We start from the raw sequence: 22,069 nt of genomic DNA, 5'->3' as shown, positions 1-22,069 counted from the left end.
TTCGGTGGCCTCTGTCCACTTGATGGCTTGGAAGCAAACAGACTTCCTCATCAGGCAACAGTTGTTGCGACCTTGAATTTTTTTGAGAACACTATAAGTAGTCCTTCCCTACTGTGAGCCTTTTTGCCAACGGAAAGATCAGAAAGTGCATTTGGTTTTCTAATTTCCCACCATGAGATGTTAGGGGCCCAAATGAAGAAGGACAGAAACAGCTTTAATGCCTACTTTTCCGCTTTCTCATCTTTCAGGCAAATTAGAACGTCAAATGTTTATTGCAGATGAGACAACCCATATAGCTAACGATCTCTTTGAAGCTATAAAAACAAGTCTGAAAAATGATCAAAATTTAAGGTAAAAAAAAATCAACATATCTTTCCATCATAGCAGTTTGGTCTTTTGCCTTGCCCTTCTTTGGGGAGAATTAAACTATTCAAGTCAGAAATGGTTGTGCAACCTCTTCATGTCAGCTCTGGGTCAATGGCATATATCTTCTTCAGTAACTCAAGGAATTTCTGGTTAACAAGTGCGCTCATTTGGTCGTCAACCACAAATTTCAGCTCTGCTCTAGGACTTAGTTCACAAGGATGGCCTGTGATGATGCCCTTCCCAAGAGTGACTCAACCATTATTACACCAGAGAACAAACATCATTACTAAACTCTTCTGGTCACTGGGTAGACTGTACCTCGGAGTACTGGTGCATACATCTCCTAGGCCACGTCTTAGACCTGAGGTAAACTGTCCTGTCCCAGGAGCTGTCCCTGTGGTGCAAGGACTGAAGAAGAATAGGCCCAGGAGGGTTTCCTAGGAGGTCTAGTCTGGGCCAGGACTGGAACCCACCTAAGCTGGAAGGGGGAAAAGAGAGCCTGGCCTAACCTGGTCTCCTTGAAAGCCTAGCGTCAGCCTGCACAACCTCCCCATGGTTATTTTTAATTCTTTGTTAATGTTCTACACTGTCATGAAAAGACTCACATGGTTCTATGTATGGGAGTAAGAGGGTACTGAGTGACGTTGGCCTCGAGGTTTACCAGCACGTATTTAGTTGCAATAGAACTTGATCTGGGGTCAGAGCCTCTAGATTTTAAGGGATTTGTGAACTTGGAGCACAAAAAAAAATAGATCTTGATTTTCACTAATCTCTAGCTGAAATTTAGCATTTAATTCAATTATAAATTAAAAAAAAATTCCGAGGGGTCCATAGGCTTCACCAAGGTACCAAAAGGGTCCATGACACAAAAAGGGTTGAAACCCCCCCGCACGAGAAGGTCATAGCACTTTTCTAGAGCATTGTCATTTTTGGTGTCCGGGAACCAATGGTAGCAGCCATGACCCCTGGGGAAAAAAGAGGGGAAGAGGGCTGGGCGAGGAAGTGCAGTACGGATGATCTGGGGGCACCAGCTCCCTCTCTTCATGAAGCAACTGGCTACAAAAGCACTCTTGATGTACCAGGTGCTGTGCTAAGTGCTGGGGAGTCAAAGAAATACCAGAAAACATGCCCTGCCCTCAACGAGCTCACAGTCTTTCTGGGAGAAAACATGCAAGCAACTGTGTGCAAATGGGGGCTAGGTGACACCACAGCGCACAGGGCACTGGGTCTGGAGTCAGGAAGATTCATCTTAGTGAGTTCAAATCCAGCCTCAGACACTTACCAGCTGTGTCTCCCTGGGAAAGTCACTTAACCCAGTTTGGCTCAGTTTCCCCACCTGTAAAATGAGCTGGTGAAGGAAATGGCAAACCACCCCAGTACCTTTGCCAAGAAGACCTCAGATGGGGTCACAGAGAGTTGGACATAACTGAAACTACTGGACAACAATAATGTACAAATAAGATCTTTTTACAGAATAAATTGGAAGTCATCAACAGAGGGAAGGTCCTGGAATTAGGAGGATCGGGAAAGGCTTTCTGTAGAAGTTGGGATTTTAGCTGGGATTTGAAGAAAGTCAGGGCAGTCAGGAGGCAGAGATGAGGAGGGAGCAGAAGGGATTGCATGATAATGAATAGTTAAACTACTCTTCGAAATTCTACAACTTCTTCTTTTTTTTTTTTTAGGTTGATAAGGAAATCCTACCTGGAAATAGCCCTATTATATTTACATATGGAGAATCTTAAGAAATGTCAGGTAAACTATTTCTTTACTTTATGAGCTGCTTTGGGGTTTGTTGTATTTATATATAGTGTGGGCATAAAGTAATGAAGATGATTTTCACCCATGACGTGTGGAAATAGTTGCTTTTCTAAGCTTCTGTAAACATGGCCCCAGGAGCACAGAGTGACTTGGATGCGTGGTGATGCGAATATTTGGGATGACTTGTTTTTTCACCACTTGTAGACCACTGAAGGATTGGGTCTCTAGCTATACTAAACCCTATTCAATTTTGCTGATTTTTGCAGAGATCCATCCATCTGCTTAAAACTGCTCTACTATATCAGGGAAGGGAAGGGAACTGGTGTTTATTAAGCACCTACTATGTGCCAGGCACTGTGCTAAGTGCTTTATAAGTATGATTTCATTTGATCCTCATAACCTGAGGAGGGAAGCAGGTGCTATTTTTATCTCTGTTTCATAGCTGAGCAAACTGAGTCAGACAAATGTTAGGTGACTTGTCCAGGGTTACACAACCAGACTCAGGCCTACCTGCCATTAGCTATTGAATTAGAAAATAAAAGATCTTATTCAAATCTTGGTGGTTCTTACACATTTTTCATCATCTTTCTGGGCTTTTTTTTTACATGTTGACTTTATTCAACCTTCTGAAATTGTCAGGCATTTATTGAATTCAGGTATTTATTGAATACCCCTCATATGAGGTACCAAACCAAACAAAGAAACAGAAAAGAAGACGAAAAACTCCATGAAGTAGGTGCCATCGAGATTGCTATATAGAAGCTTACATATATGTATATGTATGTACATTTTCATGTGTGTATGAATATATGCCCTTACAAATAAGTAGGTGCTTAAAAAATTGTATTGAATTGTATAGTCCTAACACAGAAGTAAGGAGCTGAAAGGAGCTGAATTCAGGCAGCCCCTTTATTTTTAGGTACACCTGTATTTATAGCAGGATAAAAAAAAAATCAAATTGCTCCTTTTCATAGATACAGGAAGAAGAGAGTGGGTGAATGCCCAGCTAATATTGGAAAGAGGCCTGCAACTTGTTATTTTAAAGCTTGTTATAAAATGTATGTATTAGTGAGCTCCTTCCCTGAGTCTGGAGTATTCAACCTGAACTTTGACTTACCACCCCCACCCCCCACCCCCAGACAACCTACAAATGACCGCATTTTCCAAATACTCTGCATAGCTCTGAGTTGAGAGAGATCCTTGGCTTTTCCTCATCCTTCCTTTAGTACGTGTACAGCTAGGACCCAATGAGTGTAAATAATAAATCCCTGACTGGCACCAGTTGCCATAATTTACAGGCAATCACTTCAGGGGATTCATTATTTGTACACTCTGAGACCTTGCTGGGTTCTGGTGAGAACAGACAGACACCGAGACACCAGACAGGGCTGTCGATTCAGTTTGAACAGATCCCACTTGAAGAAATGGATCTTAGGAAATTCTGTTTTCTCTTCTCCGTAAATCTTAACACACGCAACTCCTAATTCTTAACGTTAGCTGGGAGCAGAAATTGTAAGGACATAGATCTGATCTGCCTTGATTTTGCCAATTGTAGGGTAACAGACTCTCCAAGAGAGATACCAAGGTAGAAAGAAGGGCAATCTATGTCAGCGTGAGAATATATAGATATAGATATAGATATAGATATATGTAGATGTATTAGGGTTTATTAGGTTAATTGGGGGAGTGTGCTCAGGGGGCCAGGCAGGAAGACTGAATAGCCCACCCTTAGGCCAGGTTAGATATAGTTAGATAGACAGACAGATATCGGTACAGATAGATATCAATACAGATAGATAGACAGATATCAATACAGATAGATAGACAGACATACAGATAGACAGATAGATATCAGTAGAGATAGATATATAGACAGATATAGATATCAATATAGAGAGATAGATATTGATATAGACAGATAGATATTGAGATAGATAGATGTATAAATAGATATAGATATAGATACAGATATAGATATATAAACAGAACAAAGAAGGCACAGTGCCTGGGATGACTCCAGGTCATGTGCAACTACCCCATGGGATAGTTAGAGCTTCTTTTGATGTTTATATTCATTCAAGGTAGCTTACATTAACTGTGGAGTCATAGGTCCCGTTCTCACATTCCCACCATATAGAAATGGTTAAATTAAATCTTCAATTAATTTTAAAAACATATATAACTCTCACTTTAGTCATACATTTACACTTGGTTCTCATATCAATTATTGCTAATAATAATAACTAATATTTATAGAGCAGCCTGTGGTTTGCAAAATATTTTATGTGTATATACATTATTTCATATGACTAATCAGTTGAATTGTCCAATTTGAATTTTTATCTACTTCCCCTGCCTGTTTTTAGCGTTTATACTAACGGCCTATGAACTGATCAAAAATAGGGAGCTAGGGGGCACCACAGTGCATAGAGCGCCAGGCCTGGAGTCAGGAAGACTCTTCTACCTGAGTTCAATTCTAGCCTCAGACGCTCACTAGTTGTGTGACCCTGGGTAAACCACTTAACCTTATTTGCCTCAATTTCTTCATCTGTAAAATGAGCTGGAGAAGGAAATGGCAAACCATGACAGTATCTTTGCCAAGAAAAACCCCAAGTGGGGTCATAAAGAATCAGATACTATTGAAAGGACCACCACAACAAGTGTGAAGAGGTGAAGTAGGGGGCCGAGGTGACCCACTGCTGAATAGTCAACGTAGAATATTTGAGATGGGGGCAATTGCTGTGTAGTATTTTTCTCAGTCATCTTTTAAATGTGAAAAAAAATCAAACCCAACAACTTTTGGAATTGATCCAGGTTCAGTACGAGTAGTTATGAAATGCCCGTCCTATCCTCACAACTGTAGCACCATGCTGCCATCTGGTAGACTGTGGAGTAAGGACGCTGTGCTAGAAAACAGCCCTGCCCTCCAGAAGCCGGCATTCTCCTAGAATGTTCTAGGCATGTTGCAGAATATATTGTTGTTCTTTTTAATGTCTATCCTTTGAAATTTCCTACCTTCCGGAAGAGAGAAATCTCCATCTGAAAAGTCAGTGAAAATGCTCCCCCACTCTTCTTTTTAAAGCCATTCCAGGGGACTCTGTGATATAGTTGCTCCTTTAAACATTTTCCCAAATGAAAACTCATACAAAGGACCACCTGCCACTGGGCCTGAGGACAGTGCTCTTTTCTCAGATTTTCCCACTTAACATACTCCCAGCCCAGAATCTGCAAATCTGTAGCTGCCTTGACTAGAGGGGACCATCCTTAAGAGATAAGAAGCCTAGGACTTTTTAATGATCAACTTGCCATCTTCATCAGAGACATTTTGGCCATTTTTTTTTAGGCTTCTTCCCAAACCCAAAGTCCATCAAAGGAGGCCACAGAAGAGAAAGGTAGTCTGTACCTGACACTGTCCTGGATGGCAATCCGAGGTGCTGCACAGGTGGGTGGCATAGGCTTTAATCTTCCTTTGTACCCTCAGATCTGTAGTCAGCTCCTACCAGCTGCCAAGGAAACACAGTGCAGCTAGATAGTTACACAGGAGAAAGTGGAAGTCAGACTCCCTGGGATTTCTGCTGGTGTGAGGTTCTTCAGAATAGTTGAAAGTGACCCCATCTGAGCAGTGCCTTTAATCAGAACTCACCAGGCCTAACTCTGTTTGCTCCAACCTTTATTTAATGAAAGTTTCAGGAGATATTTGTGTGTGGATGTTTGATAGGAGGGCAAATATCAATCACATACAGAGGAAGTTGTCTATTTGAAATGATTTGTGCATTAATTAAATTGTCAACAACAATGACTTATTTGACTATGACTTGAATTTCGTGTCAAGGGGGTCAAAGCAGGCTTGCTAGTTTGTTCTTATTTTTTCCCCCTTAGAACACGATGCATACATAGGGTTGTGTTTTGTGATTCCCCTTTTCACAGATGGTTTGCCTGCCTATGTTTATAAAAATGTGCTGTGCATAAATATAGAATGGATTCTAAGTGATTTGTTAATTTTAGGCCAGTAAAGCAGCAAAAGCAGCTCAGAAGCTACTTGGACGAAAGAATATTTTGATGGAGAAAATTAAAATGGTCGTCTTGCAGAATATCCCGGAATTTGCTGTTGTGGACCTCACATCTACATATATAGATTATTTGACTGGTATGCTCATTTGTCAAATCAGTTTTCTATATAAGGCTGGGATATGTGATCACGTATCAGGGATTTGATTATACTTTAAAAAAATTAAGATCTGTAATGGCCTAGAGCTGGGGTTCTTAACCTTTTGGGGGGAGTCATAAACCCCTCTTTAGCAATCTAGTGAAGCCTCTGAACCATTTCTCAGAATAATTTTTAAATGCATAAAATAAAATATACAGGATTACAAAGTAAACCTATTATAGTGAAATATCTTTATCAAAGCATTAACAAAACAAGTTCATGGACCCCAGGTTAAGAATTTCTATTCTAAACTCAGGCTGAATCCGTTTTTCAGGTTCTCATTGAGGGATCCTTACTCTTTTTTTATGTACTGAATGAACCCCTCTGACAGTGTCTGGTAAAATCTTTGAACCCCTTCTCAGATTCATGTTTTTAAATGCATAAGATAAAATATGTAGGACTACAAAGAAACCAATTATATTGAAACAGTAAAATATTAAAGAAACACATTTGTGATATGACTATATATGCTTTTTTCTTATCACATTAAATAATGGGAAAATATATTTAAGGTATAGGCAAATTAAAGAGGCCAGTAACTGCAGTAATTTCTAAGTAGTGATCAGTTTAAACAATATTTTGACACATCTTCAACAAATGTAACATAGCACGAAAATACCTGTGATTTCTCTTGGTGACAAAACCACAGGTCCTGCCATGCTTCGTTGCCTATATTTATCATGGAAAGAAATGTTAAATTTCAGTTAGAGGTTAGGGAAAAATAAGGTTGTAATATTTTCTCCATACAAGTTCACAGACCTCCTGAAATCTAAGAGCCTCTGGCCTGAGGGAACTTGGAAAGGAAGAACACAGAGCTTGGTCATAAGAATCAGAGGATTCTGTTTCCTAGATTCCTGCTGTTGAAAACTACATGGAATAGCTCTAATCTTTCCACATACCACTTGTCTAATACTTAGTGACCACTATCTCATCCTTCCTAAATCTAGGCTGTAAATTCCCAATTCCTTCTACTGTATCTTAGTTAACATTGTATTTCCAGATCCCTTGCCTTTTAGATGTTAACCAGTTTGTCAGTGGCCGTCATAACGCCCTGTATTCTAAATGTCTGGCTATCAAAAAGTACAGTAGGACTATAACCATATTTACTGGGGACATGAATTAAGGGAAACACATTAGCAGAAAAGAAAGGTCAGGAGACTGGCTTTTTATTCAGAGCAATCCACGTAGAGAGAGGTGGAAGGTGGGGTCCAGCGAGTCATGTATAAATCAGCAATGGCAAAAGGATTATTTGTGCGGGAGTAAAGAATCCAGTCAAGCCTAATGATAACTTCCTCCCTGCATGAGATATGCCAAAAAGTTTCAGCTGGTTCCCTAAGTTGGAGCTTATAAACACAGCCATGAAGACACAGCGATTCGGGCATAATGGACCACCTTCCAGTTCAGTTCAAGAAATGCTCTTCATAGGAGTCCAGGGTGTAACCGAAGGTAATGAACCCATTACTCCTGAGAAGATGAATTTACTTGAGAGCGTTACTTTATCAACACAATTATTCATGTTTGCCACACTCACTAAGGTGATGGTTCTTAACCTGGAGTCTCTTGTTTCAATTTTTTACAAAGTTTGATCATTGTTTTTCAGTATAATTGTTATTCGTTGTATTTTATTTTATTTGTTTAAAACCATCAATCTGAGAAAGAGTCCATAAGCTTTACCGGGCCTCCCAAGGGGTCCGTGACACAACACAGGGTTAAGAGTTTCTGTTTTAGAGCCCTAAAAATGTTAACACTGGGCATTTTTTTTTTACTTTTTTTAATTTTTTGGCAATTGGGGTTAAGTGACTTGCCCAGGGTCACACAGCTAAGAAGTGTTAAGTGTTTGGTCTGAGGCTGGATTTGAACTCAGGTCCTCCTGACTTCAGGGCCAGTGCTCTATCCACTATGCCACCTAGCTACCCCAACACTGGGTATTTTTAAAAATGAAAGGACATTGTGCTTTAAAGAGAGAATATAGGTAAACTAGACTATGGTGAAATAGCCATTGTAGTAATAATTGCCTTAAATTTTGCAAAATCCTTTACATACATACTACATAATGGCCCATGAGGGCAGAGCATGCTTTGATTTCTTTTTTAGCTCAAAGCCTTGATCCGTGTATAACACAAATGGACTAACTTGTCATTTTCAACCCTTCTGGAGTCATGGTGCCCTGTTACTTGTTTGATGTTTGAAAGCCCACATGCTTATTCACATAAGCCAGGAGGATAGGTATCCTGAATTGATGAGTCCATGCAGAGATAGATTTTTAATACTTTAGGGACCTGTGATCTTGTGGGGTCTCCCTTCTGCCAATTCAGATCTCAACCTTTCTGTGTCGGAGTAAACGGTCTTTTTGGAAAAAAAATATTCATCAACAAACACAGACATTTCAATATACAAAACAAAGAACAATTTTCAATGCCAAAAACAATCGTAGAAAGAACAACTCTGAAAAACTTCAATCCTGGTAAATAATCATAGCTAAACCATTTGCCCCCTGCAGCCAGCCTGGTAATGAGCCTCCTTCCACTCATGCACTGTTGAATTGGCACAAAGCTTTTCCACCATATTATAAATTTTTTGGGGAGTAAAGAGTCCTTGCAACCCTGACAATAACGCCCTGACTTCTTTAAATAGGCCAGAAAGTTTCGGCGGGTTTCCTAAGTTGCATCTTATCTACCCAGCCCTGAAAGCCACAGCAACCCAGCCATAGCGGGCCACCTTTCAGTTCCTTTAGATTTAGGCCTTTCTGGTGTGCAGTTCATTTATGTAGGTCGATGTTCCTTACCATTTGAACTTCCAGTTAGTAAAATGATCATAATTTTCTTTAAATAGTGGTAAGTAAAATGATAATAGGTTTCCCCTACCCCCATAATTGAAGCTATTACCAAAGAATATAAGCATCTTTTGGGATGAAATAAATGAGTTCTGGAAGTTATTTTTAATAAAAACAAAGTCATACTAGAACATTGACTTTTTATTTATTTATTTATTTGTTAGCTAGCTATAAAGCTGTCTTCAAGTCCCCCTTTTCCTCTCCGAGCCAATCTGATAACATTCCGGACAATTCAAGTTTGGAACAAGATCTTGAAACCACTGATAATGAAGAAAGCGAAGAGCGGAATGAGCCAGATATCTCCTGGGTCCATCTGGTCTGTTACTACACTCAACTGTTAAGAGTTAACAACATGAACACCCTGCTTGGTAAGCTATGGGGACAGGGCAGTGGTTTCCTCGGAATTCTTCCTGATTCCCATTCTTAGCTGACCCCTCACTCATGGCAACAAGAAATATAATAACAGCAAGTGTGAATGAAGCCTCACAGCACATTTTTCTCATCTGATCCTTACTACAACCCTGGAAGTTAGGTGTTATTATAATGCCTATTTTGTAGATGAGGGAACTGAGGCTAAGTGAGATTCAGTGAGATGCCCAGAGTCACACAGCTAGTGAGTGACTGAGGCAAGATTTGAACTTGGGTCTTCTGGACTCCAAACCCAACACTCTTTCCATTGGGACACCTAGCTGCCTACTAGCAAGTCCCTTTGAGGAAATAAAGAAATCTAAGGTTTAATTTGGGTGGGGGACTCCCATTGTGGAATTCTCTTCACCAGATTTCATACTGTGACATATAAAAAGTTCAAGAGACATAATCTCTGGGTAATTAATCATTTTATTAATTATGCTAGCAGATAATTAATAAAAGGGTCATTTGGCTGTCTCTCCTAAACCAAAGACCCCTCATGGAACCCACTCAATGCTTACATGCACTTGGAAGAGTGAGTATTCCTAAGGGTGGAAATCAACAAGTAATGAGAGAATGAATATTATAATGAGAGTGGGCTTATTGTGGTGAGGGTCTGGGGGATGTGACTGATCACTTAGTATTAGTCAAAGACACTTAGCTAGACCCATGTCACCCCTTCTAGGGTAATCTAGACAAAACTCAATGGGCCTGAATCTACCAATTCACCTAAATTAGAATTTCTTTACTTTTTGATCATATCTAAGTATTTCATCTCATTATCAGCCCTGTACTTCAAAGGCTGCCTGAATAACCTATAGGGGCTGATTTCTGAATGAGGATATGGAAGAGGGGAAAAACTTTAGTCCTAATTCAGTAATTGGTTATTAATATAAGAAAGAAATAATAATTTCTCTCAAGACCAATAATTTTTCTGTAACTTGTGGTCTTAGAGGATTGTGATGGTCACTGAGTGGTTAAGTGACCTATTCATGTATGAACAGTTAGTATTTGTCAGACAGAAGAAGGACTTTACCTCAGATTGCCCAAGGCCAGACTTCTGTCTGCTACACTATTTGCCTCTAGATAACAGTGCAAATGTAAGGATGTCATGTTCTCAGTTAATTTATACCCAGCACCGTGTTAAAACTTCATGCCCACTCAACCTTGTAAAACAACAGAAATACATATTATTAGATGTGATATTTCCCTCTAATGGTACCCATTTCTTTTAAATTAATATTCCTTAAGTAGCATCTAGAAATGATCATCTTAGACATTATCTTAACCGATTTACATTAGCCTGTTTCCCAGATCTTGTAAGAATATGCGGTGTCACTCTTGCCCATAAATCAGTGCTAAGGTTTAGCTGATGATCAGGGTTAGGAACTCAGATTGGGGGCGGCCACCCCAGACCAAGAGCCAGCGACGGGATAGACAAGCAAGCCAGAGAGGCAAAGCCAGACACCAAGAGTGAGAGCCATGCCTCTAGGAGGCCAGCGGCAAGCGATATATCTAGGAACCAGCAAGACGCTACCAAATGAAGGGCTCATGTATCAGGACAGTATGAAGTCTCAGACAAGGAGTCTCTAGCTATTCGACGTACAAGGGAATACCAAGTTGATAAAACACCCATGGGTGAAGAGGGCTGAAAGCAGTTCAGTGATCTATCTCCCGACTTTTCTACTGTTCCCGCTTGGCAGGAGACAATTCTGTTGGATCTGGCGTAGGCCCTGTTAGTGCCGGGGCTGGTCGATCTACCCTGAAGCAGGTAGAATAGGAGTGGGGTTGGGAAGGAAATTTTCCTGCTGGGTTAAGTTTAGCCATCCAGATGCCCTCCTTTATGTGACCATTCCATTAGCAAATGCATCACCTATTTAAAGTCTTTTTTTTTTCTTTTTTAAGCTTCTCCAAAGCCAGTTTTCTTAGCAGATGAAGTATTCCACACTTCTGTTTTCAATGAAGATCTGATTTTACGTCACAAAGAATTGCACGGTTTCCTCAAAAAATTCTTACGTGTTTTTACGCCAGCCTGTATTGAGCCATTTCCAAAAGACCTTCCTCTTGGGGTAGAAAAATCATTCAACGAAAAATTCCCACGTAGGGAACCACTTAAGGTACTAATTGTTTAAAAAACAATCTTTATGTTCCTCATTAGAACCGGGAGAACTCTGGCAGGTGCCAGGAGACCTTATTATTCATTTCTGAGAAGTATCAAGGTCCACCCTGGAAGTCTCGAGTACCCTCCTCCACCTCCCTTTTCTAGCTTCTTGCTATGTGTTGTCTCCGCCATTAGACTGCAAGCTCCTTGAAAGCAGGGGCCATCTTTTGCCTTTCTTTGCATCCCTAGTACTCAGCACAGTGCCCGGCACATAGGAGGTGTTAGTTAAGTGTTTATTGACTGACTGACTCTATTGTGTCCTAGGTCACTAGACTGAGAGTTAGGAAAACTGGCTCGACACCGTGACCCTGGTCCTGTGCCTGAGTTTCTGAATCTGTGATGATTATGCCTCCTCCTTCTACCTGAACAAACAAGACCGTAGACTCATAACTCCGGAGCTAGAAAGAGCCTCAGAGGCCAAATGATCCAAACCCTATCCCTTTACAGATGAGGAAACCGAGGCCCCGTAGCCCTAAGTGGTTTGCCCAAGGTCACACCGGTTGTATCAGAGGTGGGGTTTTAATCCAGGACCTTTGACTCCAGAAGTGTCCTTGAGCTGTGTGTTGAAGGGAGTTGTTGAGGGTGATCAGTAAAACCATATGGTCATAGGGTGATAGATTTACAGCTTGAAGGAACCTCCCAGGCCGTCTGGCCTGAGCACCCCACTTTACGAGATGAGGAAGTTCAGGCCCAGTGAGGTGGTTGAGATGCCCAAGGTCATGTGGGGAGTAAGGGTTGAAGCCAGGGCTTCTGGATGATAGATCTTCTTTTCTATCTCCTTTTGGTGGGCGTAAAGAGCGTGGGATTGTATTTGTTAGACCACGGGGACCTGGGCAGGTAGTGGAAGGAAGGCTCTAGGTAAGTCACGTCCCCTTGGACCAAGCTGCCTTCCCTGCCTTCCCTGCCTTCCCTGTGCCCTGTCACAACCTGACCCCAGTTGTCTCACTCCACATCCTTCAGGTACTCTACGATCCCGCGACACCGGCCTCCTTGGGGCTCCTCACACAAGATCCTCCGTCTCCCAACTCGAGGCCATAGGTTTCCCACTTCTGAAACTCTGTGGGCCTCAGTTTCTTTATCTGTATAAAAAGGGAGTTGGATTAAATGACCTCCAAGGTCTCTTCCAGCTCTTGTGATTTCTGAATTCCATGAACTCCAAGTTAATACTGCATGTCTCCCAAACCAACAAAACTACAAACCAGACATTCTGCACCACTCCCCTACCCTTTCCCACTGCCCAAAAAGTGAAGGAAGGAAGAATGTTGTGTCTTTGGAGCTTTTCCCACAGAAAGGTTAAAGGGAACAATTAGACAAAATAAAGTCACTGAAAACTTTGTAGAAAGAAGTTGTTTTAAAGGACATCTAGTAAGGTCTCTGAATAGGGAGCAGAGGAGCAGTGCTTGAAGGTGTAGCCACGTCATATGTTTATAAACATTTCTCCTATGCACCTGCCTCCTGCCAGTTATGAAGTGCATGACACGTTCTCATAAAATATAAAATCCTGTTCTATCAATATTATGTTCAGCATATATTTTTCTGAAAGTTGGAAAATCTCTCGTTTGCTCCAAGGAGTTTTTTTTAGATTTTGGACCTAATGCCTATTAGACAGACTGTAAGTTCCATTAAGGCAGGGACAGGACTTTATCTAAATTTTGTAGCTCCCCCAGTACCTACTACAGTGCTCTGCACAATTCCATACATATTTGTTCATTTTATATAGATCTACTTATGACAGCTAGAATGCTTTTTTCCCCCTCAAACAGCTATATAATACAGTGCTGTGCCGAGCCTAAAGTCAGGAAGAACTGAGTTCAAATCCAGCCTCAGACACTTACTAGCTGTGTGACCCTGGGCAAGTCACTTAACCTCTGCCTCTGTGTCTTCAACTCTTAAAATGAGCATAATAATAGTACATACCTCCCAGGGGCTGTTGTGAAGATCAAATCAGATAATATTTGTAAAGCACTTAGCATAGTACCTAGCACATAGTAGGTGCTATTTAATAAAGACTTTTCCTTCCTTCCTTCTTTCCTTCCTTCCTTCCTCTTTCCTTGCTTCCTTCTTTCCTTCCTTCCTCTTTCCTTCTCCTTTCTTCCTCTTTCCTTCCTTCTTTCCTTCATTCCTCTTTCCTTCCTTCCTTCTTTCCTTCATTCCTCTTTCCTTCCTTCCTTCCTTCTTTCCTTCATTCCTCTTTCCTTCCTTCCTTCCTTCCTTCCTTCCTTCCTTCCTTCCATCCATCCCAGGAAAAGCATGGTTTTTAAATGTTGCTAACTCTGCCATCCATTTAAAAACTATTCTTTAGTAAATGGAGTAGATTGTCAATATGAAGTTGAGGGATTTTTTAAATCATTCATTCATTCAACAAATATTAAGCAATTTGCATGTGCCAGATGCAGTTTTGGGCCTTGGGGGTACAAAGACAAAACAAAACTGAAAAACCCCCAAATTCCAACTTCTGTAAGAAGCTTTTCTTTGTCTCCTTTAATGCTAGTTCCTTCCCTCCGAGATTCTGTCCAATTTATCTTGTATATATTTGTTCATCCATTATTATTTTCTCCTCCAGTTAGAATGTGAGGTTTTTGAAGACAGGGACTGTTTTTGCCTTTCTGTGTACCTGCTTTGCTTTGACGTAGTGATTGGTTGATTGAAATCAATCCCTGCCCTCACTGAGCTTACATTCTACAGAGGGAAAACAATATATGCATGAATAATAGAAAATAGATAAAATCTGTTTTGGGGGAGTAGGGTACTAGCACCTGAGGGGAATCAGGGTTGGCCTCTTGTAGGAAGTAGCCCTTGAGCTGAACTTCGAAGGAAACTAGGTGTTTTATGAGAGGAAACTGAGGAGGGAATACATCCCAAGCTTGGGGATGCCCTGTACAAGGGAAAAGAGATACTAAAAATTGCTAGCATTTATATATCCAGTTAAGATTTGTAAACTGCCTTACACATTAACTTATTTGATCCTCACACCAAGCAGTGAGGGTGGTACTGTAATGGGAATTTTAGATTTTAAATTTCTTTTTGTTAATTTATATTATTTGGGGCTTAGGGCCATTCTTTCTGCAGCTTCTGGTTGACTGAAAGCCTGTCTTCTGTTAACCTTAACCTTAAATTAACCTTAAATTAAATTAATTAAATAAAAATTAAGTTAAATTAATTAAATTAAATTAAATTAACCTTACCTGACCAAAATCTGTCTCTGAAAGGCAAATAGGGTCACACCCTATAAGTGTCTGAGGTCAGATATGAACTCAGGGAGATATGTCTTCCTAACTCCAGTCCTGGCATTCCCGTAACAGTGCTATTATTATCCCCATTTCGCAGATGGGGATGTTGAAACCATGAAAGGTCAAGTGACTTGACACAGCTAGTGAGGGTCTGAGACAGGAGCTCCAGCCATCCTGACTCCCAATTCAACCTTCCATCCTCTGTACCGCCTTGATGCCCTGTGAAGGGGAGATGGAATCCTCACTATGGGAGAATTTAAGGAAGGTTAAGAATTCATCTGAAAGATCCATTCTTCTGAGCATATGTCTCAAAGTTGGGAATTTCTCCGAACCTTTCAAATCCTGCTCTGAAAGCTGCTGCGCTTGAATATTTCGGAATGGAGGACAACCTATCATTACCCAGTTCCTGAGGATGAGGCACCACATGTGCAACCTTGAATAAATTGTAAATATCTGTGACAATTGTAACAGCAGCCATGTATCAAAGAGTTGTTTCACTCTGTTTGCTCCTCTTTTGATATAATTAGTATAACACTCTCCTAGGATAATCAGCTTGGGAGATCACTGTCATATGCGTGACAGGTGCAAGCAGTGTAATCATGTGTTAGTTTCACTGGTGTAGACAGCTAACAAGCGGAAAGCTTTTTGGATTTTTTTTCATCAACTCTAAGCTTCGTTGATTTTTGTAATAACTTTTTTTTGAGACTTTGATCACTCAGGAAGCTATTTCAATCAAACCCTTTCTGTAATTGGATACTTAAACCTGCTCCCCCCCACCCCCACCCCACCCCCAGCACAAAGCGGTAATGACTTTTTCCAAAAAGAACATTGTTTTGTGTTCACCAGCTCCCATCTTCTCTGTATGTCTGCATATTTTTGAGTCTATTGAAGCTTTATGATGGAGAAACAAAGGTGCCAAACAAATGATATTAACCGTTCCAAAAGAGAATGTAATTAAAATCCGGTAGGCTGCTGAAGTATTCTTGCCTAGATTTCACAACCGTCTAGTGACGGTTCCCTGGGGGGAGGTGGGGAGGGGGAGGCCCTTGCCGAGGTTGCATTGGAGATTGGAGAGAATTGGGGTTAAAGTTAGATAAAGGCTAATAAATGCAAACCACACACTCTCTCTACTGTGTTGATTGGGACTGGAGCTGCTTGACTTTCAAAGACTAAAAAAAGCCTATTAAAAGTAACTGCAACAGAGCCCATTAATTCGCACTACCTTAAACTCATTAGTAACAATAGCTTGCATTTATATAGGTTTACAAAGCACTGTACTAAGTTAACTTCTTTGCTCTCTATAATCAGTCCATAAACTTTTGCCTATTATGTGCCAAGCACTGTGGTAAGAGCTAGGGCTATCGGGCAGGTAGGTGGCACTGCAGTGGATTTAGTGGTAGGCCTGGAATGAGGAGGACCTGAGTTCAAATCTGGCCTCAGACACTTACTAGCTGTGTGACCCTGGGCAAGTCACTTAACCTCAATTGCCTCCAAAAATTAATTAGTTAAAAAAAAAAAGAACTAGGCTTACAAAGAAAAGCGTAAGACAGTTGCAGCCCTTGAGGAGCTGACAGTCTAACGGAGGAGACAACATTCAAACAACACACAGACAAGCTATACGTAGGATCAATTGGCGATAATCAACAGGGGGAGTAAGGGAGATTGGGAAAGGCTGCTTGGAGAAGGTAGGATTTTAGCTGGAACTTGAAGGAAGCCATTATTACCCCCATTTTACAGATGAGAAAAGTAAGACACCCGGAGGTGGAGTGACTTTGCCAGTGTTAACACGAGAAGTAGGTATTTGTAGTAGGATCTGAACTCAGAGAGATCTTCCTGATTCCAAGTTGAATCTTGTTATTTTCAATTTAATGGAAAACGATGGGCCTGAATTGCTTTTGAAATTACAATTCATTGTTCCACTTCCAGGCTAGCAGCCCTTTCGTGTGTGGGCTCGCGGTTTGACTGTTGTTGTCTTTTAAACGTATCTGGACATTTGATGAATATCTCAACAGTTAGTGGATTCAGTGTGGGCCAACTGTAGAGAAATGGGCTATTTTCCCGGATCGTAACTGATATGGGATCCTTTTAACGGCCGGCTCAGGAGTGAGTTGGCTGGCACCATATTGCCTTGATTTGCAAAATTGTTTAGGGGCCATTTAAGAGTTTAATCTTCTTCCTGTCACTCCTGGGTCCCACTTTCATCTTTCTGCTGCTTAGTTAGGCAAAGGTCTTGAATGTTACAGTCTCTTTTTCTGACAGTTCCTTAAGATCTATTTTTGACACATTTCCACATTCAATACGGTAGCTCTCCGTCAAAGCATTTTTCATCTCACAGGCCGACAACTTGAAAGGTCAGCGTCTGTATTTCCATTTTTTATTTGAGGCCTCACACCCACAGTGCTGTCTGTATCTTTTTCCTGAATAGGCAGCGGGATAATGTGAGGGATAACAGAACCACACCAGGAGTGCCCACCTGAAGCCCCTTCTCAGGCTGGACACTTAACCCTGAGATGCATCAGTTTGGGTAGATTTGAAAAATGCTACTTACAAATACCCTCCTTTCCTCCTCCCACCCCCAACAAGGAGTAATTTCACAAAGCCCTCTGAATGTCGTTGAGGAAGGTCTTTATGAAAGAATGGAGAGTATTGTTGGACGTTATTGTAGGCCCTCTGATCACCCTGTTTCTCCGGGCTGATATTTAACACTGTGTGGTGCCCTTGTAGGTCTCAGAGAACCCAGTGAATTATTTATGGCAACGCCAATTTGACCCCACACATTTGTGTTTCTCCACCAATACTGATTCCAGGCTCATGTTCCCTAAAGGAAGCTGTAATTCTTTGATAGGCTGAATGTCCCTGGATTCACCCCAGCCAGTGATCACAAATCAGCCACGAAGTTAACAAGAGCAACACGCCATAACCCCTAAGAGCAGAATGCTATCTCTTGCGTATGGGGTACAAAATCTACAGAGTCATGGATGCTACTGGCACCAAGCGACTCATACATTAGGAAAAACTTGCCAGTCTGTCCATTGGTGGATGAGCCATGAAGGGCATTTTTCTGGAGCTGTGGTGCTATCCATATGGAAAAGGACCAGTTGGGCCTCTCCCTCCCTGCCCCTCTCCCAATCCCCTCTCCAGACATCGTCCTCAAGGTCTGATTAATTCTCCATAAAGGGAGGCATTTGCTAAGTGATTCCTTTCTTTCTATTCCAGAGTTTTGATTGATTGGGTTTTTTCTTTTGTTTTGTTTTTGATGGTTGGGGCCTTCTTGGGTGGGGTGTCAATCTAGGTGCTGTTGATATTGTAGGACACAAGGACCTACCTTTTTTCCCAGCCTGAGAAAATTTCTAAAGTTTCCAGGGAGCTAAGTGATCATTGCTTCTTCTCTATCCCAAGTTTATCAGTCTACTTCTAAATCCCCACTATGGGGAAAATATTTCAAAGTGCTGGTAGCTCAAGGCCATGGAGGTCTGATTGCTTTCTATAAGAGGCCAAACCAAAGGGAGATTTTTCTGCACACATTTCTTCTGGAGATTTTTTTTTCCCAGGAGTCCTAAATTTGGAGGCATAAAAACTGGGTTTGAACACCAGCCCTGGGCCACAGTCTCCTCATCTATGAAATGAATAGATTGGATCAGATGACCAATTGAGGTCCCTTCCAGTTCCAAGGCTATATCCAATGGCCCTAAAGTGCCTTGTATTCATGAAATGCTATATAAATGTCAGATAAGGCTCAGAGGACTAATTGCAGAATCTTAAAGTGTTAATGATTATTATGGTTGTTATTATTATTACCTGAAAATTGATGCCCCAAGATATTTCTGATGAATGCTTGGCTCTCCCACAATTGAGAGCAGGGAAGAACAATAAAAGGTACTTTCATTAGGACTGGACTCAGTGACCCCTCAGGTCATCTTTAGGATCCCAAGATCCCACTAAAACTATTATCCTATCGTTTTATTTTTGCTTTATTTTGTTTTTATTTTATTTTTGTTTTCTAACACTGACGACCTCTCCCTAACAAGGACTATGACAATAGAGCTTTTGGTAGTTTCCATATGAATATTAACACCATGCTGGGAAGCAGTTGATTCGGTATTTTGGTGGCCAATTCTAGCACCATGGTCATCCTGAACACTGAGAGAGGTAGCCTGCTAAAGTCGGAATCACAGGACCTGGATACAAATTCCAGTTCTGCTGCCCATCGGCGACGTGCTCCTAACCTCTTTGGGCCTCCATTTTTTCATCTCTCCAATAGGGGGAGATAAAAGAGATGATCTCTGGGGTCTCTTCAAGTTCTAAATCTGTGATCCTAGGAAGTTCTAGGATCTAGTTACTTCATTGGCTGTGTGGAAGTGAAGGTCTTGGCTTTCGACAAATGTGAAAGCTCAGTTGCCTTAAAAAATAAGCTCTTATAGCTCCCTGTGTTGTGTAGAAAGGGTACTTTTTATTTGCAGTGGGAAAAGGAGCTATGCTGCAACAAAGAAACAGAAAATTGTTCATTTAACTTTTTGAGTGTTTGAAGCGTTCACAGGCATTAACCAAACCAGAAAAAGTACACACCCGGCTAGAAAGTGGAATATTTATTTTAAATAACCTAAAGGAGTAGAGAAACTAGTCTTCCCCTGCTCCCCGTGACAACTATTGCTTTCATAATGAATACTACAAATTACAAGCAGATTTAACTGGCAGTTTTTGCAAATATGGCAAAATGGTGGTGATGGGATAGGCTTAGCAGAGGTGCAGCCTTCCAGGAGGAAAGAAACATACCCTAGAATTCTCCGATGTTTCTGAACTAAGAGGGGAGAGAACTCACTCTAGGACAAAACCCTGATCATCTCTCCCTTGTTACAGCTCTGCTTATAAGGATTAACTCATAGTGTGTCAAAAATACAAGCATAATAAATCAGCAGCAAAATATAAATGAGGAAGCTTGATATGCCTGGCCCCAGCCTTGCAGTGTTCGGAACCCAAACAGTTTAAAAGTTATAATTCTATCTCTGTTATTGAGAATTGGTTAATAATATTGATTTCCAGAAAACAGAAAAAGTGATTCTGAGTTTGGGTTTCCTAATACAATGGATGATAAATGGATTCTCTTCCACAAGAAGCCTTTTCAGACCTCTATAATGCTAATACCTTTTCTCTAAGATAATCTCCAATTTATCCTACCGATATCTTGTCTATCTGTAGTCACTTGCATGGTGTCTCCCCTTTGGATTCTGAGCTCCTTGAGGGTAGGGACTCTGTGTGTGTGTGTGAGACTTTCTTTGTATTCCTGGTGTTTACAATGGTGCCTGACACATAGTAGGTTCTTAACAAATGATTGTTGACTTCTCAAGTTTTATGCTGGGCAGAGAAGGTTGAAACCTCTAAGTTTTGATTCTCAGCTGCATTTTCATGGCATATCAATGGAGGGTTCTAATGAGGAAACTCATGAAAAATATAGATTGTAATTTCAATGAAACTTCCTTTTTCTATATTAGACTTGTTCACATATAATACTTAGGGGATGATTGGGGATATAGGGGAAGTGGTGCAGAAAGGAAGTTTCAGGTGAAGTTATTCTTGCAAAATAGGAGACAAATCAACATAATATGACAAGTCTAACTGTTTTCAAATGTTGGAGTGGGAGGGATGGCCGGGAGTGTGACAAAAAGGGAGAAGAATCTCTAATTGATCCCTTTCTTTCAACAGATGGATCAGGAAATATCTGTGTTAGTAGAAAAATTTGCAGCCTCTAAGAACTCCCTAACTCCTCCAGACTTAACAGATTTTGCTGTATATACTATAAGCAAAGATCTTTGCTTTCAGTGGTACCTACCCCCTCTAGAAAAGTCTCCAAAGGAAACAGAACCTATGGTAAGCTAACACAATGTTTTGTTGTTGTTATTGTTGTTTTAAACACACTATCTCTTAAAGACAATGGCTTTTAAAATTATAATTTTCTAATAATATATGCAGCCTATTAAATCATTTGCAACATTATACGGGGAGACTCAGGAGATTTCTGGGCCACCCTGTACTTTAGAAATTGAATTTAAATTTAAAACAAAGCTATCTTTAAATCAATGGATTGGAGGGATTAATTTTTTTTCCTGTAAGACATCATTTATGATTTGCTCAATATTTTTTTGAAATTATGTTTTGACAGTACACATTCTCTCTTTGCTATTTTATTAATCTGAAAATTTTCTATTTTCATATTCATCATATTGATAACATTTATTCATTTCACTTAGGTTTTCCATTTTTTGGGCACATACTTAGTCACAATAGTTTCTAATGCTTTTCTTTATTTCCTCTCCATTCTTTGTAATTCCTTCTCATTTTTTTTTGTTTTGATAATTTGGTTGTCCTTTGGAGGGGGCAGGAAATGGGGAAGATCAAATTAGTCATCCGTTAAGCCTTTATTGAGGTCCTACTATGTGCTAGGCACTGTACCAAGCTTTAAGAGTATAAATAAAGGCAAAAAACAGGGTCCTTGCTCAAGGAGCTCATAGTCTACTGGGGGAGACAACAAGCAAACAATTATGTTTAACAAAAGATATTCAGGATAAATTGGAACTGAAGGAAGGCACTAGCATTAATGGTGATTGGGAAAGACTTTCTATAGAAGGCAGGATTTTGTTTTTGTTTGTCCTTCATTCTTGAAGAGGACCATGACGTCAGGGGGGTGATGCCATGACATGTACAAGTGAATTGGATTTAAGTGAGGGAGGGCTGTGCAAAGTCACCAGCCTTACCTCCTCCTCTAGGGCCATCTGGGTCCAGTGGTCAGATATGGATCATCTGGATGACTGGAGATGGGGCTTGAAGGAAGCCAGGGAAGCCAAGAGGCAGAAATAAGGAGGGAGAGCCTTCCAGGCATGGGGGACAGCCTGTGAAAATGCCCAGAGTTGGGAGCTGATTGTGCATTTTATTAGTCATTGCAAAAAAGATAGCTCTCAGTTTTATCTCAGTAGCCATTTTATTTTTAATCTTCATCTTTTTTCTGATTTTCAGAATTTCATTTTTTTATTTGTGGATTGTTGATCTTTCTTTTTTTCTTCCTTCCTTTCTTTCTTTCTTTCTTTCTTTCTTTCTTTCTTTCTTTCTTTCTT

At 40.6% G+C, this 22,069-nt stretch overlaps 1 protein-coding gene across 1 annotated transcript in view; it reads left to right on the top strand.

Moving 5' to 3' along the window:
* Window positions 1-22,069, top strand: part of CFAP54 (cilia and flagella associated protein 54) — a 289,571-nt gene that overhangs the window by 230,094 nt on the left and 37,408 nt on the right. Inside the window, exons 59-65 of the mRNA XM_027855802.1 lie at window positions 249-351; window positions 2,049-2,118; window positions 5,468-5,566; window positions 6,130-6,271; window positions 9,329-9,532; window positions 11,478-11,689; window positions 20,664-20,828. Coding sequence (XP_027711603.1) covers window positions 249-351; window positions 2,049-2,118; window positions 5,468-5,566; window positions 6,130-6,271; window positions 9,329-9,532; window positions 11,478-11,689; window positions 20,664-20,828 — 995 coding nt within the window. The remainder of the gene's footprint in view (window positions 1-248; window positions 352-2,048; window positions 2,119-5,467; window positions 5,567-6,129; window positions 6,272-9,328; window positions 9,533-11,477; window positions 11,690-20,663; window positions 20,829-22,069) is intronic.

This window comes from Vombatus ursinus, unplaced genomic scaffold, assembly GCF_900497805.2.
Source record: "Vombatus ursinus unplaced genomic scaffold, bare-nosed wombat genome assembly UNPS02011334.1, whole genome shotgun sequence".
Lineage (NCBI taxonomy): Eukaryota > Metazoa > Chordata > Mammalia > Diprotodontia > Vombatidae > Vombatus > Vombatus ursinus.
This window is presented reverse-complemented; position numbering and strand designations above follow the sequence as displayed.